The 18,013-nt window shown below is 51.1% G+C and overlaps 2 protein-coding genes across 4 annotated transcripts; both read left to right on the forward strand.

The window, feature by feature from the left end:
- Window positions 1–630: 630 nt before the first annotated feature.
- On the forward strand, window positions 631–3,874 carry STOML2 (stomatin like 2). The gene is made up of 10 exons (XM_063082031.1): window positions 631–734; window positions 961–1,098; window positions 1,583–1,682; window positions 1,815–1,873; window positions 1,966–2,067; window positions 2,207–2,341; window positions 2,495–2,639; window positions 2,751–2,830; window positions 3,054–3,182; window positions 3,593–3,874. The coding sequence occupies exons 1-10, from the start codon at window positions 690–692 to the stop codon at window positions 3,728–3,730; spliced, it is 1,071 nt and encodes a 356-aa protein (XP_062938101.1). The 5' UTR covers window positions 631–689; the 3' UTR covers window positions 3,731–3,874.
- Window positions 3,875–7,283: 3,409 nt separating this feature from the next.
- PIGO (phosphatidylinositol glycan anchor biosynthesis class O) lies at window positions 7,284–16,352 on the forward strand. Of its 3 annotated transcripts, XM_063082029.1 has the most exons (12): window positions 7,284–7,312; window positions 8,184–8,695; window positions 9,316–9,459; window positions 9,824–9,947; window positions 10,273–10,432; window positions 10,753–10,932; window positions 11,371–11,595; window positions 12,622–12,898; window positions 13,434–13,640; window positions 13,857–14,071; window positions 14,657–14,727; window positions 14,877–16,352. In XM_063082029.1, the coding sequence occupies exons 2-12, from the start codon at window positions 8,185–8,187 to the stop codon at window positions 15,004–15,006; spliced, it is 2,244 nt and encodes a 747-aa protein (XP_062938099.1). In that variant the 5' UTR covers window positions 7,284–7,312; window position 8,184; the 3' UTR covers window positions 15,007–16,352. The 3 variants fall into 3 exon arrangements, with proteins under 3 accessions (XP_062938099.1, XP_062938097.1, XP_062938098.1); XM_063082027.1 differs by having other exon boundaries at window positions 11,371–12,898; XM_063082028.1 differs by having other exon boundaries at window positions 11,371–12,898; window positions 13,506–13,640.
- Window positions 16,353–18,013: the final 1,661 nt, after the last annotated feature.

The following is an 18,013-nucleotide window of genomic DNA, read 5'->3' on the forward strand; positions in this document are numbered from 1 at the left end:
AAGGATGTGCCAGAGCATCAGGAATGTGTGTAAGGTGACATGCTCCAGACAAGGTTGGACGTTGAGGATGTTTCCTGGATTCTGTATGCAAGGGGACCAGGCCTGACAGACCCCAGGAGCTGTGATGCCTTGGGAAAGGGGGAGGGGAAAATCTCGGCCCAATCACCAGGCAATGTTAGGGCCAGTTACCATGGCGATGGGAATGGGGTCAGTCCCCAGTGGGACGGCTGGTCACGACACAGCAGGACTACCGGAGAATGTCACTATGGCAACCATGGCAACGAGTTAGCGCCATTCCACTGGTTGCTATGGTGACGGATGGGGTCGATTATACGCTCTGGAGGGTAAACTGAGTCTCCGGTGGGGATAAAGAACTGTGTGAGAACTTGGGGTCACCTGCACGCGGAAAATAGCCTCCATTTTGGCCACCATGTCTGGGATCTTGGGCTTCAACAGCGAGAACCAAAACAAGCTGCAGCCTTGGGCTGTCTTGAAGGTCTGCGTTTCCCCGGTAACAACTCGATGCACTCAACCAAATAACGCTGATTGGATGAGTGTGGAATGGGGAAGACGGCCGGAAGTACGTGAAGGGAAGTGGAACAGCGGGAAGAAAGGCTCGGGTCTGGGCTTCCGGAGCGACGCTCTGCTTCGCGTCTCTTTGGTTCCGGAGGTCGCTGCGGCGGTGGGAAATGCTGGCGCGCGCGGCGCGGGGCACTGGGGCCCTTTTGCTGAGGGTGAGAGCCAAGCAACCTCCAGAGGGTCGGGGCAGAGACTGCCTGGGGCCTCAGCTAAGAAGAAGTGGGATTCTAACTTTAGGAGACTTGGGGTCAGAGGTCACGGTCCCCACGTGTGTCCCTCCGAGGACCCTTGAGGGTCTCGGTTTAGGGAGATGCCTCCGGGACAGAGGGGCGGGGTGTCGGGCTGGCTGTGATCTCTGCTTACCTTTGTCTTTACTTTAAGGGCTCTGCGCAGGTTTCTGGCTGCGCTCCGCGCCGCGCCTCCTCTGGATTGCCTCGAAACACCGTGGTACTGTTTGTGCCGCAGCAGGAGGCCTGGGTGGTGGAGCGAATGGGCCGATTCCACCGGATCCTGGAGCCTGTGAGAACTTCTTCTGCCCATTCCGGGCCAACCAGATGCTCAGATCCCTCACGATATGGAGGGTGGGACCTCCTTGGGGCCTGCCCGCACCTTTGGCTCCCAACTCCCAGGCCAAACCTGGCAGGGCCCAGGCTGCTGGCCATCATCCCCGTGTTACCACTTTTTCCTATTGCCTTAGCATCCCACAGGCCCCATTCTTGAGAATCTACCTACCTTATCAGCCCCACCTGTCTGCGTAGAGATGGCTTTTCTTCTGGCTCCTATTCCCTTGACTCTACTTCATTCAGAGACACAGTCTTGCATTTCTATCCTGTTGGGTTTCCTGACCAGTGACACCCCAGCCTTCTGAAGACTTCTTTCTTAGCAAGGGCTGCTGCTTTTCTGAGCATGTTCCATATGTTGTATCCCTACATATTCCGGGCCTAGCTTAGATCCCAACCCCATAGCCTCCATCCTTCTGAGGACCCATGACTCCTCTTCTCAGGGCTTGAACATCCTCATCCCTGTGTTAGACCGGATCCGATACGTGCAGAGTCTCAAGGAAATTGTCATCAATGTGCCTGAACAGTCGGCTGTGACTCTTGGTGAGGGGTGCAGGGTGACACGGGGGCCCTGAGACCATGAGGATGTGGTTGCTATAGATTTAGAGCTTAGGAGAAAGAGCTATTTGGGACATGGAGGCCTGACCTTCTTCCTTTTCTCTCCTGCTCCTGCAGACAATGTAACTCTGCAAATCGATGGGGTCCTTTACCTGCGCATCATGGACCCTTATAAGGTATCTACCCCCTGCTTTAGTCAGCCTTCTAAGTTGCCTTCCTCACTAAAATCCTGCACCCAAGCTTTTTACACTATCCTTGTCCCTTTCAGGCTAGCTATGGTGTGGAGGACCCTGAGTATGCTGTCACCCAGCTAGCTCAGACGACCATGAGATCAGAGCTTGGCAAACTCTCTCTGGACAAAGTCTTCCGGGTAAGCTGATCTGAGCCAGAGTTAGGGTTTTAAGGCATATGTGTGGCATTTTTAGTCCTTTCTGGAGGTCAAGGCCCTTCTCAGCTTAGGCTACTGATAGGTGGTTGAGGCTCTGGAGCTTATACCTCTCTTCCTCCAGGAGCGAGAGTCTTTGAATGCTAGCATTGTGGATGCCATCAACCAGGCTGCTGACTGCTGGGGCATCCGCTGCCTCCGTTATGAGATCAAGGATATCCATGTCCCACCTCGGGTGAAAGAGTCCATGCAGATGCAGGTGAGGGCCAAGGAGGGGTGAGGAAGAGGACCTCAGGATGCTCCAGTCCCAGGGGGACCTGGACTCCCTTCCCTTTTGTGATGAATATAGTGGCAAGTCTGTGTAAGAATTTCCACTGGCTTCTTGTTGATGGGGGCTGCTGGGGGCTTTCAGGTGGAGGCAGAGCGGCGGAAACGGGCCACAGTTCTAGAATCTGAGGGTACCCGAGAGTCAGCCATCAACGTGGCAGAGGGGAAGAAACAGGCCCAGATCCTGGCCTCGGAAGCAGAAAAGGCTGAGCAAATAAATCAGGCAGCAGGTCAGCAAAGGGTAGAGGCTGAGGGAGGAGCAGGGCATAGGTCTTTGAAGGTTGGTGCTAGGACTGGAGCTTTGGGGTCTCATGGGTCAAACTCTGTCTCTTTTCTTCCAGGAGAGGCCAGTGCAGTTTTGGCCAAGGCCAAGGCTAAGGCTGAAGCTATTCGCATCCTGGCTGCAGCTCTGACACAACATGTGAGAGGCCCCTGGGTGGGAGTGGGAGACAGAAATTGACGATGGAAGAGGTTCTCACCTCTTATGGGGAGTTCCTGCCTTTGTGGGCTCCATTGAGCCAGATTACGTGATCTCTTGTATTGTGACCTGCATACTCTCTTTCTAGGAACCTGATCTCCCTTTTCTACTTCCCCCCTACTCTCCAAGTCTGTGATCTCTGATTTTATCCCCTCTGTGGCCACAGAATGGAGATGCAGCAGCTTCACTGACTGTGGCTGAGCAGTATGTCAACGCCTTCTCTAAACTGGCCAAGGACTCCAACACTATCCTACTGCCTTCCAATCCTGGTGATGTCACCAGTATGGTGGCTCAGGTTAGAGCTCTCTGAGGACCCAGTGCAGAGCACCAGTGACAGGGACTGAGATCCCAGCACCACTATCACCACTTACACACCATAGAGGTCTTCAGAGTACTTTGGCACTAGATCTCCCTTCATTCCCTATAGAGAGGGAATCGCTAAGAGTGAAGCACATTTATTCATCCCTGCAGTTAGGGAACCTTTGAGATACCTTCTTTTTGCAGTAACTGTGGTAGTATTCTGAGGGTCATCCTACTCTGTTGGTTTGTAGAACTGACTCCAGAGTGTGTAAGACTGAGGCTTGAGAGAAGGAAAAAGGAAAACCAAGCTCACTGGCCCCAGCCTCACCTTTTTCCTTTTAGCCATTGGTGGGTTGGTCTGTACCTTCTCTAGTTATCCTCATGACTCTCTCTCTGTCCCTTCAGGCCATGGGTGTATATGGGGCCCTCACTAAAGCCTCAGTGCCAGGGTCCCAGGACTCGATCTCCAGTGGGAGCAGCAGAGATGTCCAGGGCACGGATGCAAGTCTTGATGAGGAACTTGATCGAGTCAAACTGAGTTAGTGGAACTGGGCTTGGCCAGGGAATCTGGGGACAGGGAAGCAGCACTCCCAGGTTCTGGCTCTGGCCTCCCTGCCAAGATTTTGGTTTTTATTTTTTTATTTGAACTTTAATCGTGTAATAAACTCACCAGTGGCAAACCAGAAACTGTCTTCTTTAATTGGGGAATGAAGTTAGGAAAGTCACTGGCATTTTCCTTGGATGTCCACTCCTACCCTCCAGTCCTGTCAGGTCTTGGGAGCTGATGCCTCTATGAGCAAGAATGACTTCATCTTGAAATCATCCTTTCTGTCTTCAAGAGAAGCTGTGAGATAGGATGCAAGGATTAAATCACCAGTCTGCTGGACTGCCAGCTGGAGAGTGTAGTCTCCTTCCTACTAAGTGTGGGACTGTGTGTGCAAGGCAGATGTTTTAGGGTTTTTTTTTTTTGTCTTTTTGTGACCGGCCGCACTGCGCTCAGCCAGTGAGCAGCGCACCGGCCATCCTTATATAGGATCCGAACCCGCGGGCGGGAGCACTACTGCGCTCCCAGCGCCGCACTCTCCCAAGTGCGCCACCGGGTCAGCCCTTAGGGGGATTTTTTTATGGGAAAGGGGACTGCCCTGGCAGGATAGTAATGCTGAATGCTTAAAGGGTTGTCAGAGACTGAGGGCACTCCTCATTCATTCAAAAATATTTAATGATGTCTACCATGTGCTGACCTTAGTGCTAGTCACTGGGGTTACAAAAACAACCGAGACCCAGTGGTTCCTGCTTTCACAGAATACAAGGTGAGATAGGAAAGAAATAAGTAAGCAGATGGTGATAGAAAGTGATAAATGCTGTGATGGAGGAAAGTTCTGGCTGAGGGATTCTGAGAGAGGAGTATGTCAGCTTGTGGGTAGCAGGGTTGCTGACTCTGCCATTGAGCTCAGGCTGGAAAATTAACAAGCTTTCCCCAACATAGGGCCTGGACTAGAATATGCAAAGGCTCACTGCTGGAGAGAAATTGGAACATTCAAAAAGTTATTTACTATGGCTGAAGGATAGGGTGTTAGGGGGGATGACAATATGACAACGGCCAAATTACAGAATTCTAGAGTTCTGAAGGGTTTGGGCATTATCCTTCGGGTAGGAGGGAACCATGAAGGGTCCCTTCCCATGAAGAATTTTAAGAAGATAAAAGTAATCACATTAGTGTTGGAGACAGAGCTATCCTGCTGCAATGTAAAGAAGATAGGAAGGAGAGGTGGGAGGCTGGGAGGACAATAAGAAAGCTGCCTCAGTGATGCTGGAGAAGGCAATGAGGCCTGAACTGAGATAAGGGTCCATGGGAATGGAAGTAGAGAAATGATCTCACACATTTCTGGATTAGGATTCATTCTTCTATCTGTTGATAAGTATCTATTGGACCCCAAATGTATGCTAGGCACTGAGGATATAGCAATGAAGAAAACAAAATTCCCTGCCCTTGGGCTGGCCCATGGCTTACTCAGGAGAGTGTGGTGCTGATAACACTTAAGGTCACGGGTTCGGATCCCATATAGGGATAGCTGGTTAGCTCACTGGGTGAGCATGGTGCTGACAACACCAAGTCAAGGGTTAAAATCCTCTTGCTGGTCATCTTTAAAAAAAAAAAAAAATCCCTGCCCTCAATGAGTTGACATTCTATTTGGAGAAGATAAATCATACATTATGATGTATAGAATTTCAGATGCTGATGAGTAGTGCTGTATTGCTAGGGCTGGGGCACACAGTCCCCTCAAGCCCATTGTACAGGCTGGGTCACAAACCTTTCACACACAGGTCCATGAGCTAGGTAATAGGAAAAGATCCTGGGAGCCATGGGTAAAAAATTAATAGGCTTTATTCAGAGCTAGGAGCAGCCATCCTAGTGGCCTCCTGGGGCATCCTGAGAAGTGCCATGTATCAGAGCCGTTAGTCCTTTATACTTAAATCCATAAACCAGGACACCTGGGTGTCCATGTGCAATTACATTAGATAGTAACCAAGGAACACCTGGGCGCATGTGGATATTTACAGCAAATGCTGGGCAAGATTCTGAACATCTGAGGGGCCCTGACGATTTTCCTATATTTTCTCTACAAGTGCAATGGAGGAAATTAAAGAAAGGAAGGGAGATGGGGGGTTTGGCAGGCAAGGGGATGGTCGTAATATTAAGTAGAGGGTTCCAAGAAGCCTCACTGATGTTACATTTGAACTTAGATATATATGATGGCGATGAGGGAAAGACTCATTTGGGCCCCTGAGAGTGAAGCTGACAGAAGAGATTGCAAATGCAAAGGCCCTGAAGCAGAGCATGCCTGGCTTATAACTGGAAGAGCAAAGGAGCTGCTGTGGATAGAACAGTTAGGGGAGCAAAGAAGTTGCAGCTAGATGAATCAGGGAGAAGTGGGAGCTAGTGTGTAGACTTGCAGTGCGTGAACTTTTTTTTTTTTTTAAGGCAGCTGGCCGGTACAGGGATGTGAACTGTTGATACTCCAAGAATTTAGGCTTTTACTCTGAGATGAAAAACTACTGGAGAGGTTTTGTGTTGTTTTTAATACTAGCTTTATTAGGAAAAAAAGAAATAGTACATTTATGAAATATAACTCACATACCATACAATTCACCCATTTAAAATATAAATTCGGTATTTTTAGTATATCCACAGAGTTGCACAACCACCACAAATTTAAAATATTTCATCACCCCCCCCCCCCAGTATTACATTGTATAGATACACCATATTTTGTTTAACTTTTATCATTGATGGACATTTGGGTTTCCACCTTTTGGCTATTATGGATAATGCTAATATGTATATTTATGTACGAGTTTTTGTTTGGACATGTTTTCATTTCTCTTTGGTATATACCGAGGAGTGAAATTGCTGGTTCATGTGATAACTCTGTTTTCCAAAGATGCTGCACCATTTTACAATCCCGCCAGCGGTGTAAGAGGGTTCCAATTTCTGCATGTCCTTGCCAACACTTGTTATTATCTGTCTTTTTAATGATAGCCCTCTTAGTGGGTTTGAAGTGGAATCTACAGCATTTCCCTGATGGCTAATGATGTTGAGCATCTCTCCATGTGTTTACTGGCTTTTTGAGTATCTTTGGAGAAAGGTCTAGTCAGATCCTTTGCTCATTTTTTAATTGGATTATTTGCTTTTTTATTATTAGGTTGTAAGATTCAGTTAGAGGCCATGATAGGAATAATAAAATTTATCACAGTAAGCTAAGCAAAAAGGCGGAAATAAGTATCATCTATTCCCATTTTACAGATGAGGTAATGCCCGATAATGACAATGAGTGACTGAGCTAGGATTCAAGCCAGTTTTAACTTCATAGACCGTGATCATTGTCTTAACTGAGAATGGACAGTGGTTCCCAGAACTCTTCTAGCTTAGTCCTTTGCTCCCAGTTCTCTTAAATTACTATATCTTCCACCAAACTCTCTCGCCAGCCTAAGCCCCTAGCCGAACTTCCACCGAGGTGCCGGCAGATGGCGATGGGGCTCCCGGCAGGCCGCTCTGCCTGGCACGTGCATCTCTGTAGTGCCAGGATCCAGGCACCGCCGCCGCACTTCCGGGCGCCGTTGCAGGTGAGCCAGGGTCTAACCCCTCACACTCCCCTCACCTCAAAGTAAGGGAGCCCCTCTCCCCGCCACCTCGCGGGCAAGGTTCCGAATACCAGGGACAGGGTGCCCAGGCGGAGGCCGAGTAGCCACCGGAGGAGGCGGAGCCGCCCGGACGCCTGGGTCCTGGCCAGGCCCAACCGGCTTTAGACCCGCATCTCTGCCCCGCTGTGCGAGGGAGGTCGTGCCTCTGGTCTCCTGGAGAACCTGGCCGCCCGGAAGTGGAGCGTGACTCCTCCCCTTCGTCCCCTCGGTCCCCACCAGGCAGCCTCTTCAGCAGGGCCCGGATTCCCCTGAGGCTGCGAGCCCTTGCCACCCGAGGGGTGTTAGCATTGGCGAGAGGGGTGGAAAAGGCCCGTCAGAGAGCAGTCTACCACTTGGAATAAGTTTCCCTTGTGGACTATGTTTTTTCAGAATTAGGATCCCGTGGTGTACTTGTGGAAATTCATGTGCTCCGCCCCCAAAGATCCTGGGGTGAGGCCTGGGAATAGTTTTTTTTTTTTTTTTTTGGCGGCTGGCCAGTACAGGGATCGAACCCTTGACCTTTCTATTATTAGCATCACGGCAGTAACCAACTGAACTAACTGGCCAGCGCCCTACAAGTAGCATTTTTAGCAACAGCTCCAGGTTGATGCCCATCATCTGGGGACCTCACCTTCCGAAACTCTGGTATAATTGGTGGAGAGGAACATTGCAATGGGTTTAGTATGGGACTGTTTGTCTCCAGGAAGGCTTTCAAAAGGAAGTGATTCTAGCTGGGTTTTGTATTGAGGGACAAGAATATCCACTGGTTCTTTGCCCCACAGTGATAAATAATTTCCTCCCCTGCCCCTACCAGGATGCAGAAGGTCCCAGTGCTTCTCTTCCTGGCCTGGGTCTGCTTTCTCTTCTACGCTGGCATTTCTCTCTTCACCAGTGGCTTCCTGCTCACGCGTTTGGAGCTCACCAACCATAGCAGCTGCCAAGAGCCTCCAGGCCCTGGGTCCCTGCCATGGGGGAGCCAAGGGAAGCCTGGGGCCTGCTGGATGGCTTCCCGATTCTCCCGGGTTGTGTTGGTGCTGATAGATGCTCTGCGATTTGACTTTGCCCAGCCCCAGCTTTCACACGTGCCTGGCGAGCCTCCTGTCTCCCTGCCCTTCCTGGGCAAACTAGGCTCCTTGCAGAGGATCCTGGAGATTCAGCCCCACCATGCCCGGCTCTACCGATCTCAGGTTGACCCCCCTACCACCACCATGCAGCGCCTCAAGGCCCTCACCACTGGCTCACTGCCTACTTTTATTGATGCTGGCAGTAATTTTGCCAGTCATGCAATAGTGGAAGACAATCTCATTAAGCAGCTCACCAGTGCAGGTCAGTCTGGGCCCCTTTGGAGGCCAGGGGTACCTTGGCAGATGTCTTATTAAAAAGTCAAGGAGCCAGAACTTTGGGTGCCCACCTGCATGTTTGACCATCATGTGGGGGACTAGGGGAGGAGAAGGAGACCAGGGCCATGTGTGTAGGAAGCTCAGTTTGGGTGACAAAGGAGAGGGGATATGGGCTTTGTCTTTGTGAAACTTCTAATTTGCATGGAGTGTTCATTTCACTCTTGGGGAGCTCTTAGTAAAGGGTCAGGGGAGAGATGAGGAGAAGATAAGGGTCTTGGTTCCCAAGTGTGGAGGGATCCAAGCCCTGCTCACTCACTGACAGAAACAGCAGGATAACCCAGGAAAAACAGATGAGCAGAGATATCCAAGGAGTGAGAACTAGCAGAGCATTTTGTAGGAATGAGGAGTGAGAGGTAGGGGGAAGTATGGTGATTAGGGAAAACTTCAGGTGGAAACTTTTAGGCCCTGAAGGATGAGTTGCCAATAGAATTGCTGTGCTTTAGGGTGCATGGTTGGGATTTCTGATGGGTTTTTAAAGGGTCTCCTCTCTTCTTTTCCCTCGCCCTGACTCCTGTCAGGCTCTGACCTCCTCTCATGTCCCTACAGGAAGGCGTGTAGTCTTCATGGGAGATGATACCTGGAAAAACCTTTTCCCTGGAGCTTTCTCCCAAGCTTTCTTCTTCTCATCCTTCAATGTCAGAGACCTACACACAGTGGACAATGGCATCCTGGAACACCTCTACCCTACCAGTGAGCATGGGGCCAAAGCACTTAGTCCCTGACTAAGACTGGGAGCTGGGGAGGGTTGTGTTAGTCCACATATTCTTTTTTCTATTTCTTGAAAGATGACCGGTAAGGGGATCTTAACCCTTGACTTGATGTTGTCAGCATCACGCTCTCTGAAGTGAGCTAACTGGCTATCCCTATATGGGGATCCGAACCTGTGGCCTTGGTGTTATCAGCATCAAACTCTCCCAAGTGAGCCACGGGCCGGCCCTTAGTCCACAAATTCTGAACCTCCCATGGGTGTAAAGGCCTGGGATTGTGTCCTTGGACATAGAGGAGTGTCAAAGCCTGGATGGGTTCCCTGTGCTTAGTGTTCTCCCCTTCACAGTGGACAGTGGTGAATGGGACGTGCTGATTGCTCACTTCCTGGGTGTGGATCACTGTGGTCACAAGCATGGCCCTCACCACCCTGAAATGGCCAAGAAACTTAGCCAAATGGACCAGGTGATCCAGTGAGTGTGGGGTATTGGCTGGGGGAGTGGGTTTGTGTCTAAGAATCTTAAGATATATGGTCCCAGGAGGAAAATTCCTTATCTTGGAATTCCTTATCTTATTTTGTTGCTGAATTCTGTCTCCAGGACTTTTTCTGAAGCCAGGGACCTCATTCATCTCGAATAACTCAGTGTGTGACTTTGGGCAGCAGGGCCATGGCCAAAGAGGTGTCTCTTTGCCAAACATCTAGGCCCTACTAATGGAAGTCATAGCTGGAGGTGAAAGGGCCCCTGAGAAAAGTCTTTGTCCATCACTACCTCCTGACACATTTTTTTTGGCCCCCAGAGGAGTTGTGGAGCGTCTGGAGAATGACACACTGCTTGTGGTGGCTGGTGACCATGGGATGACCATGACTGGGGACCATGGAGGAGACAGTGAACTGGAGGTCTCAGCCGCACTCTTTCTTTACAGCCCCACAGCCCTCTTCTCCAGTACCCCACCACAGGTGAGGCCTGGGATGTGCCTTGGTGCATCTCCCAGTTTTTTTTTTTTGCTGGCCAGTATGGTGATCTGAGCCCTTGACCTTGGTGTCACAAGGTTGTGCTCTAACAAACTGACATCTCCCAGTATTTAGCCTACATCATGATCACAGCATCCTCACGGATCCTTCTATTTTAGGCCCCCAAATCCATGATCCTAGGTATCTCCACTCTCATTTCCTACGTAGGCCCCATGTCTTCCATCCCAAATACTGTTTGTTTACATCAACTTTGTGTTTGACATCAGCTTTGTGATGAACCCATTTTCCCTTTTCTTTCCCTCTAGGAGCCAGAGGTGATTCCTCAAATCAGCCTTGTGCCCACACTGGCCCTGCTGCTGGGCTTGCCTATCCCATTTGCGAACATCGGGGAGGTGATGGCTGAGCTGTTTTCAGAGGGCGAGGATTCCCAGCCCCACTCTTCTTCTCTAGCCCAAGCCTCAGCTCTCTATCTCAATGCCCAGCAGGTAGGTAAGGGGGGCTGGGCTTCCAGGTGACAGCGAGGGTGGGTGTGAGAGAAGCATAATGACCCACTGCATTGTCCTTTGTCCAGTCTTTTTTTTTTTTTTAAAGATGACCGGTAAGGGGATCTTAACCCTTGACTTGGTGTTGTCAGCACCACGTTCACCCAATGAGATAACCAGCCATCCCTATATGGGATTCGAACCCAGGGCCTTGGTGTTATCAGCACCACACTCTCCCGACTGAGCCACGGGCCGGCCCAGTCCAATCTTAATCTCACCTTTCATAATCATGTCCCCCTTCCTTTGTCCCTCCCTTCCCTCATCCCAGACAAAGTTTGTGTCCCTGATTTCTAGGCACCCGTTTTTGTAATATCTATCCTTATCTCTGCCCTGATTTGTATCACTGACCTAGTCCCCTTTGTTTCCGACCTTTTCTGCCAGGTGTCCCGATTTCTTTGCACCTACTCAGATGCTACTCAAGACCTCCAAGTTAAAGAGCTTCATCAGCTGCAGAACCTCTTCTCCAAGGCCTCTGCTGACTACCAGTGGCTTCTGCAGAGCCCCCAGAGGGCTGAGGCCACACTGAAGACTGTGATTTCTGAGCTGCAGCAGTTTCTGCGGGGAGCTCGGGCTATATGCATCGCGTCTTGGGCTCGTTTCTCTCTGGTCCGCATGGCAGGGGGTGCTGCTCTCTTGGCTGCTGCCTGCTTTCTCTGCCTGCTGGCATCCCAGTGGGCAACATCCCCAGGCTTCCCCTTCCGCCCTCTGCTCCTGATACCTGTGGGCTGGGGTCTGGCTGGGGCCATAGTGTATGCTGGACTCCTGGCAACTACTGGGCTGAAGCTGGATCCAGTAGTTGTATGTGCCATGGCTGCAGTGAGCTCACTCCTGTCTTTTCTGTGGAAAGCCTGGGCTGGCTGGGAGTCCAAGAGGCCCCTGGCAACCCTACTTCCCATCCCTGGGCCTGTCCTGTTATTCCTGGTCATTCGCTTGGCTTCCTTGTTCTCTGATAGTTTTGTTGTAGCTGAGGCCAGGGCCAGCACCTTCCTTTTGGGCTCGTTCATCTTACTCCTGGTTGCCCAGCTTCACTGGGAGGGCCAGCTGTTGCCACCTAAGCTGCTCACAATCCCCCGCCTTGGCTCTTCGGCCTCAATAGGCCCCCCAAGGCACAGTGGCACATATGCCTTGAGGCTTGGAGTTGGGTTGCTTTTATGTATAAGGCTAGCTGGGCTTTTTCATCGCTGCCCTGAAGAGACACCTGCTTGCCACTCCTCTCCTTGGCTGAGTCCTCTGGCATCCATGGTGGGCGGTCGAGCCAAGAATTTGTGGTATGGAACTTGTGTGGGGGCGCTGGTGGCCCTTTTAGCTGCTGTGCGCCTTTGGCTTTGCCGCTATGGTAATCTCAAGAGCCCTGAGCCCCTCATGCTCTTTGTGCGCTGGGGGCTGCCCCTAATGGTACTGGGCACTGCTGCCTACTGGGCATTGGCATCGGGGGCAGATGAAGCACCCCCACGTCTCCGGGCCCTCGTTGCTGGTGCATCAGTTGTGCTGCCTCGGGCTGTGGCAGGGCTGGCTGCTTCAGGGCTCATGCTGCTGCTCTGGAGGCCTGTGACGGTTCTAGTGAAGGCTGGGGTGGGTACTCCAAGGACCAGGACTGTCGTCACTCCTTTCTCAGGCCCCCCCACTTCTCAGGCTGACCTGGATTATGTGGTCCCTCAAATCTACCGACACATGCAGGAAGAGTTCCGGGGCCGGCTAGAGAAGACCAAATCTCAGGGTCCTCTGACTGTGGCTGCCTATCAGTTGGGGAGTATCTACTCAGCTTCTGTGGTCATGGCCCTCACCCTGTTGGCCTTTCCACTTCTGCTATTGCACGCAGAGCGCATCAGCCTTGTGTTCCTGCTTTTGTTTCTGCAGAGCTTTCTTCTCCTACATCTGCTTGCTGCAGGGATACCCATCACCAGCCCTGGTAAATACATATCTCAGCCCTGATTCGTCTAAGGACAGTATTGATATGAATTCAGCCCTCTTATTTTCAGGGGTTTTTTGCGCCTCATGTTCTTCACCTTGCCTGATAGAAGGTCTTCCTGATGTCCTCCCTCATATCTGCCGTAGCCAAGCTAATTGATGCCTCCTGTTGGCTCTCAGGGTTCATGGAAAGGGGAGATAAAGAGTCTTCCAAGACTTACATCTCGTGGAAATGCTGCATCCTCATGAGCACATTTCCTGATTTTCCAGTGATGAAAATGGTATATTATGAATATATAATGGCATAGTGAACTGTGTATATATGAGAGAGAGAAAGAAATACCACGTTGGGGTTCAGATTAGAGTGATGGGGCCTTATGCTACAGAAGGAATCGGAATAGCAGAGGTTGAGGTGATGGGCATGTGAGTGTGTGTGAGAATTAGCACTGAAGTTCTAGGAGTATATGATTGTGGGGGAGTAGGCTATGGATTAGGGAAAGAGATGTAACTTTAAAAAGGTGTATTTTTTCCTCCAGGTCCTTTTACTGTGCCATGGCAGGCTGTCTCAGCTTGGGCCCTCTTAGCCACACAGACCTTCTACTCCACAGGCCACCAGCCTGTCTTTCCAGCCATCCATTGGCATGCAGCCTTCGTGGGATTCCCAGAGGGTCATGGCTCCTCTACCTGGCTGCCTGCTTTGCTAGTGGGAGCCAACACCTTTGCTTCCCACCTCCTCTTTGCAGGTACCCCTTCATCCTTCCTTTGCTTCCATTGTTTATTCTGGCTTTGTAGAAAGAAAGGAAACACCTGGATTTGAGTGAGGAGATGTGGTTTTGTTGGATCATTGGCCTCCCCGGAGTAGGCTTATTGGGGCCTGAGCCATCTAGGGTGGTTGACGACCGGAGTGGAGTGGTCCCAGGGTCCTCCATTGATTCCAGCCCTGCCCTCCCCCGAGGCAGTAGGTTGCCCGCTGCTTCTGCTCTGGCCTTTCCTGTGTGAGAGTCAAGGGCCGAGGAAGAGGCGGCAGCAGCCCCCAGGGAATGAAGCTGAGGCCAGAGTCAGGCCGGAGGAGGAGGAGCCATTGATGGAGATGCGGCTCCGGGATGCACCTCACCACTTCAATGCAGCGCTGCTGCAGCTGGGCCTAAAGTACCTCTTTGTCCTTGGCATTCAGGTGGGTGTAGGAAGCGTTAGTGACCTTCTCTCATGAATGTGCATCACATTCTTTCATACTTTCAAAATCCCTGGGAGAGGGCCTTGACTGATGTACAGGGAAGTGCAGTGGTTGCAAGCCCAGTGGCCTCAAGTAGCAACTTTGAGACTTGAACCTTCATCCTAGTCCTGGATCATTTCCTCTCTACAACCTAGATCTGGAAACTGCTAGGTACATTTGGGGATTATGCCACTAATGGATAGACTGGAAAAGCTGAAGTGATGGCTAGGATTCTTTCCCAAACTGAGGTCATGATCCTCCTTTCCTCCAGAGACAGATGTGGCACTGACATCTTCCTCCACTCTGGGAGTCAGAGCCTAAGTGTTAGCATTACAGATGGATAGTGACTAGCCCAAGGTCACATAGTGAGCCAGTAGTTGAGCCAGGACAAGAATTTGGTTTTCTAAATCTTAGCCCAGGTTTTTTTTCCACTGACACACACTACTTTCCTCTTCCTTCCATTTTTCACAGAGGCCTATAGCAACTCTCCCTTTGCCCTGCTTCTTTCCCTTCCCAAGTAACTTGTCCCCTCCTCTCCTCCCTTAGATTCTGGCCTGTGCCGTGGCAGCCTCCATCCTCCGTAGGCATCTCATGGTCTGGAAGGTGTTTGCCCCCAAGTGAGTAGATTTGCTTGAGATGGTGGGGAGGGAGAAGCTTGGAGCAAAGTATGAATATCCAGGGTGGACAGGATTTTGACTCTGTGGGAAAACGCACTAGACCTACTCTCTACTCTCTGTGCCTTGAGATTTTCTATCTTCTTTTGCAGGTTCATTTTTGAGGCTGTGGGCTTCATTGTGAGCAGCGTGGGACTTCTCCTGGGCATAGCTTTGGTGATGCGAGTGGATGGTGCTGTGAGCTCCTGGTTCAGGCAGCTAGTTCTGGCCCAGCAGAGGTAGCCTAGGCTGTGGATGCTGGCACCTGCTGCAGAGAGAGCTGGAGAACAGTCTAGCTTGGCCTATCCAAGTGCCGGATGATCTACTAGAGAGACTCAGCCACACCTCTCACCATCATACAGCCAGGGCTCCTGGCTACTGGAACTTCCTTATTTTATAATTCAGAATCATAGTGGAGCCTGATCCCTAACTCTTGATTTGGATGCATCTGAAGGACTAGGGGGGTTGGCTCCAAAGTGGAATAAAATAATAATATAAATATGTGTGCCTAAAATGTGGGGGAACCCCCACTGCCCCCTATAGGGGATAGGGGGAGGGTCAGTCTCTCTCCCACCAGGCACAGACGGGATCAGTCATGTTAGGCAGGCGTGGCTGCACCTGAGAACTTTTGAGAAGTGGTTGGAGTTGTCTGAATTCACTGCCCCCACCTCTTCCCAAATCACTCCTATTATCCCACCTGCCATTTTCTTTTGCCACACAACACTTTTTTTTTTTTTTTTTTTAAATGACCGGTAAGGGGATCTTAACCCTTGACTTGGTGTTGTCAGCACCACACTCAGCCAGTGAGCGAACTGGCCATCCGTATATGGGATCCGAACCCGGGGCCTTGGTGTTATCAGCACCGCACTCTTCCGAGTGAGCCACGGGCCAGCCCACAACACATTTTTTTAAGTTCCTGTTCTTTGGCTGATAACAGAGAAGACTGAAAAGATAAGCCCATGTATCATGGATCACACAGACTTTCACTATCTGAAGCCCCAAATTGTGCAGTCTCTTCCTCTGCTATATCCTTTCACTGTAGAACACGCTTTGCCATTCACTTCTGTGGAAGCCTCCCTAGTTTCCCAACTTGTGCTGCCTCTTATCAGACCTACTTGCCCATCTTACATAGCATTCTACTTTGTCTCATTGATTATTCCTGACTTGAAGCCAAAACTGAATGAATCTAATGTTTCTCTTCTCATGTAAATCTCCCATAACCTCTGTTCACCCCTATCCACTTGTGTGTCATTTTAGAAGAGCTGGCCTGAGATCCTCCTGGATATGTCCATCCAAAGAGTTGGGAAAAGGCTCTGGAGAGAAGGGTCACAACTGGGGTTTTAGGTTTGAGAGGATAGGAGGAGCTAGGATTGCTGAAAAACAAGAACAGACGTTAAAAACAATGGGACAGCACCTACCTTTGGCAGAAGGAAGAAGAGAAGCTAAGGAGCAGCAGTTGTGAAGTAAAAGTGTTCACCGTTGTAGATAGCTATGGGAAGAGTTCCAATTATTAATAGCTAATAGTACCTAGTGTTACAGAGGTCAAGAAGAAAGATGATGAAAAGTATGTCCTGCTTCAGGCATAGGGACATGTCATTGGTAACCCTGGTAGAGGTTTAATAATGCAAGGGAGGCTGGAGCTCAGGGGAAGAGGAGGAGAGACCTACGGAGTTCATGAAGGTGGGAGAAAATATGATGAGAGAAAGAAAAAGCTGCTCTGAGCATTTCGGGCCGTGGCTGCTTTAAGGCTCAAGCTGATGAGCGCATGGAGCAGGAGCCGGCAGAAGCCGCAGCTGTGCCCTTCAGATGGAGTTACTTCGAGGCAGCAGGAGAGAAGAGGGCCTCGGCAGCCCCCAGGACAGCATGACCACTAATAGGGTTCCCGTGGACCCACGCAGGAGCGAGGAGCCAGAACAACTGAAAAAGGGGAACCATTCAAAGGCTGGTGAGTCATTGCAAGGGACCAGTACAGGGCCCGTCCCAAGGGAAGTGTTTGGAGCACGGGCAGTGGGGGAGACAGGCCCACCAGGGAAACACTGGGACACAGCAAGGACAGCTGATCTGCCCCCTAGTCAGCACAGGACCACTCAGAAGAGACTGGTCAGGAATGCAGAATTGCATGGGGTGCAGTTTGATGAAAAAACTCAGGCCCAGATCAGAGATTCTACAGAACACAGATCCACCGGGTCTCTGGAGAGCTGGAAGTACCTATAAGGTCAACCATTAAACCCTGAGCAGCACAAAAAGCCTTCCGTAGGGAAACAGCAGTAAAGCCGCAATTTAAACAACCACACAGCTCAAGTACTGGTTCCCAAAGGAAGTTGCCCAGTGTTAGAAGCAAAGGACAGGGCCGAGCCCGTGGCGCACTCGGTAGGGTGCTGCGCTGGGAGCGCGGCGACGCTCCCGCCGCGGGTTCGGATCCTATATAGGAAGGGCCGGTGCACTCACTGGCTGAGTGCCGGTCACGAAAAAATGACAAAAAAAAAAAAAAAAAAAAAAAAAGAAGCAAAGAACAAAAGACTAGCTCCGGCCCAGGCACACCACCAGCACCTTGGGGCCTGCCTGGGAACCAGAGGCTTGGATCTGGGGACCGGACCCCACTCCCACTTCCAGGCAAACTGCACTGGTGCCTCGGGGCAAGTCTGGGGACCTGAAGCATGGAGAAGGGGACTGGACCCCCCTCCCACAACCAGGCATACCATGCCAGCACCTTGGGGCGTGCCTGGGGACCCAAGACAAGGAGAAGGGGAATGGACCTCTCTCCCACAACCAGGCACAACGTTTCAGCAACTTGGAGCCCACCCAGGGACCCAGGTAAGGAAAAGGGGAATGGTCCTCTCTCCCACAACCAGACACATCACGCCAGCACCTTGGGGCCTGCCTGGGGACCCGAGGCAAGGAGATGGGGAATGGACCTCTCTCCCACAACCAGGCACACTGAGCCAGCAACTCGGAGCCCACTTTGGGACCCGGGGCATGGAGAAGGGGACCGGACCTCTCTCCCGCAACCAGGTACAACATGCCAGCAGCTCGGAATCGACCCGGGGCATGGAGGAGGACTGGACCTCTCTCCCACAACCAGGCACACCAAGTGAGTGCCTTGGGGCCCACCCATGGTCCTGGGGCATGGAGAAGGGGACCGGACCACCCTCCCACAACCAGGCGCACCATGCCAGCACCTCAGAGCCCACCTTGGGACCCAGGGCATGGAGAAGAGGACTGGACCTCTCTCCCACAACCAGGCACACCA

This window comes from Cynocephalus volans, chromosome 17, assembly GCF_027409185.1.
Source record: "Cynocephalus volans isolate mCynVol1 chromosome 17, mCynVol1.pri, whole genome shotgun sequence".
NCBI classification, from domain to species: Eukaryota; Metazoa; Chordata; class Mammalia; order Dermoptera; family Cynocephalidae; genus Cynocephalus; species Cynocephalus volans.

Bases quoted from the DNA above. Each gene is read 5' to 3' on its own strand.
- STOML2 (XM_063082031.1), top strand. From the start codon at position 690: ATGCTGGCGCGCGCGGCGCGGGGCACTGGGGCCCTTTTGCTGAGG. The intron at 1,099-1,582 runs GTGAGAACTTCT...TCCTCTTCTCAG, and splicing joins TCCACCGGATCCTGGAGCCT to GGCTTGAACATCCTCATCCC. The intron at 2,342-2,494 runs GTGAGGGCCAAG...GGGGGCTTTCAG, and splicing joins AAGAGTCCATGCAGATGCAG to GTGGAGGCAGAGCGGCGGAA.
- PIGO (XM_063082027.1), top strand. From the start codon at position 8,185: ATGCAGAAGGTCCCAGTGCTTCTCTTCCTGGCCTGGGTCTGCTTTCTC. The intron at 8,696-9,315 runs GTCAGTCTGGGC...ATGTCCCTACAG, and splicing joins TAAGCAGCTCACCAGTGCAG to GAAGGCGTGTAGTCTTCATG. The intron at 12,899-13,433 runs GTAAATACATAT...TTTTTCCTCCAG, and splicing joins GATACCCATCACCAGCCCTG to GTCCTTTTACTGTGCCATGG.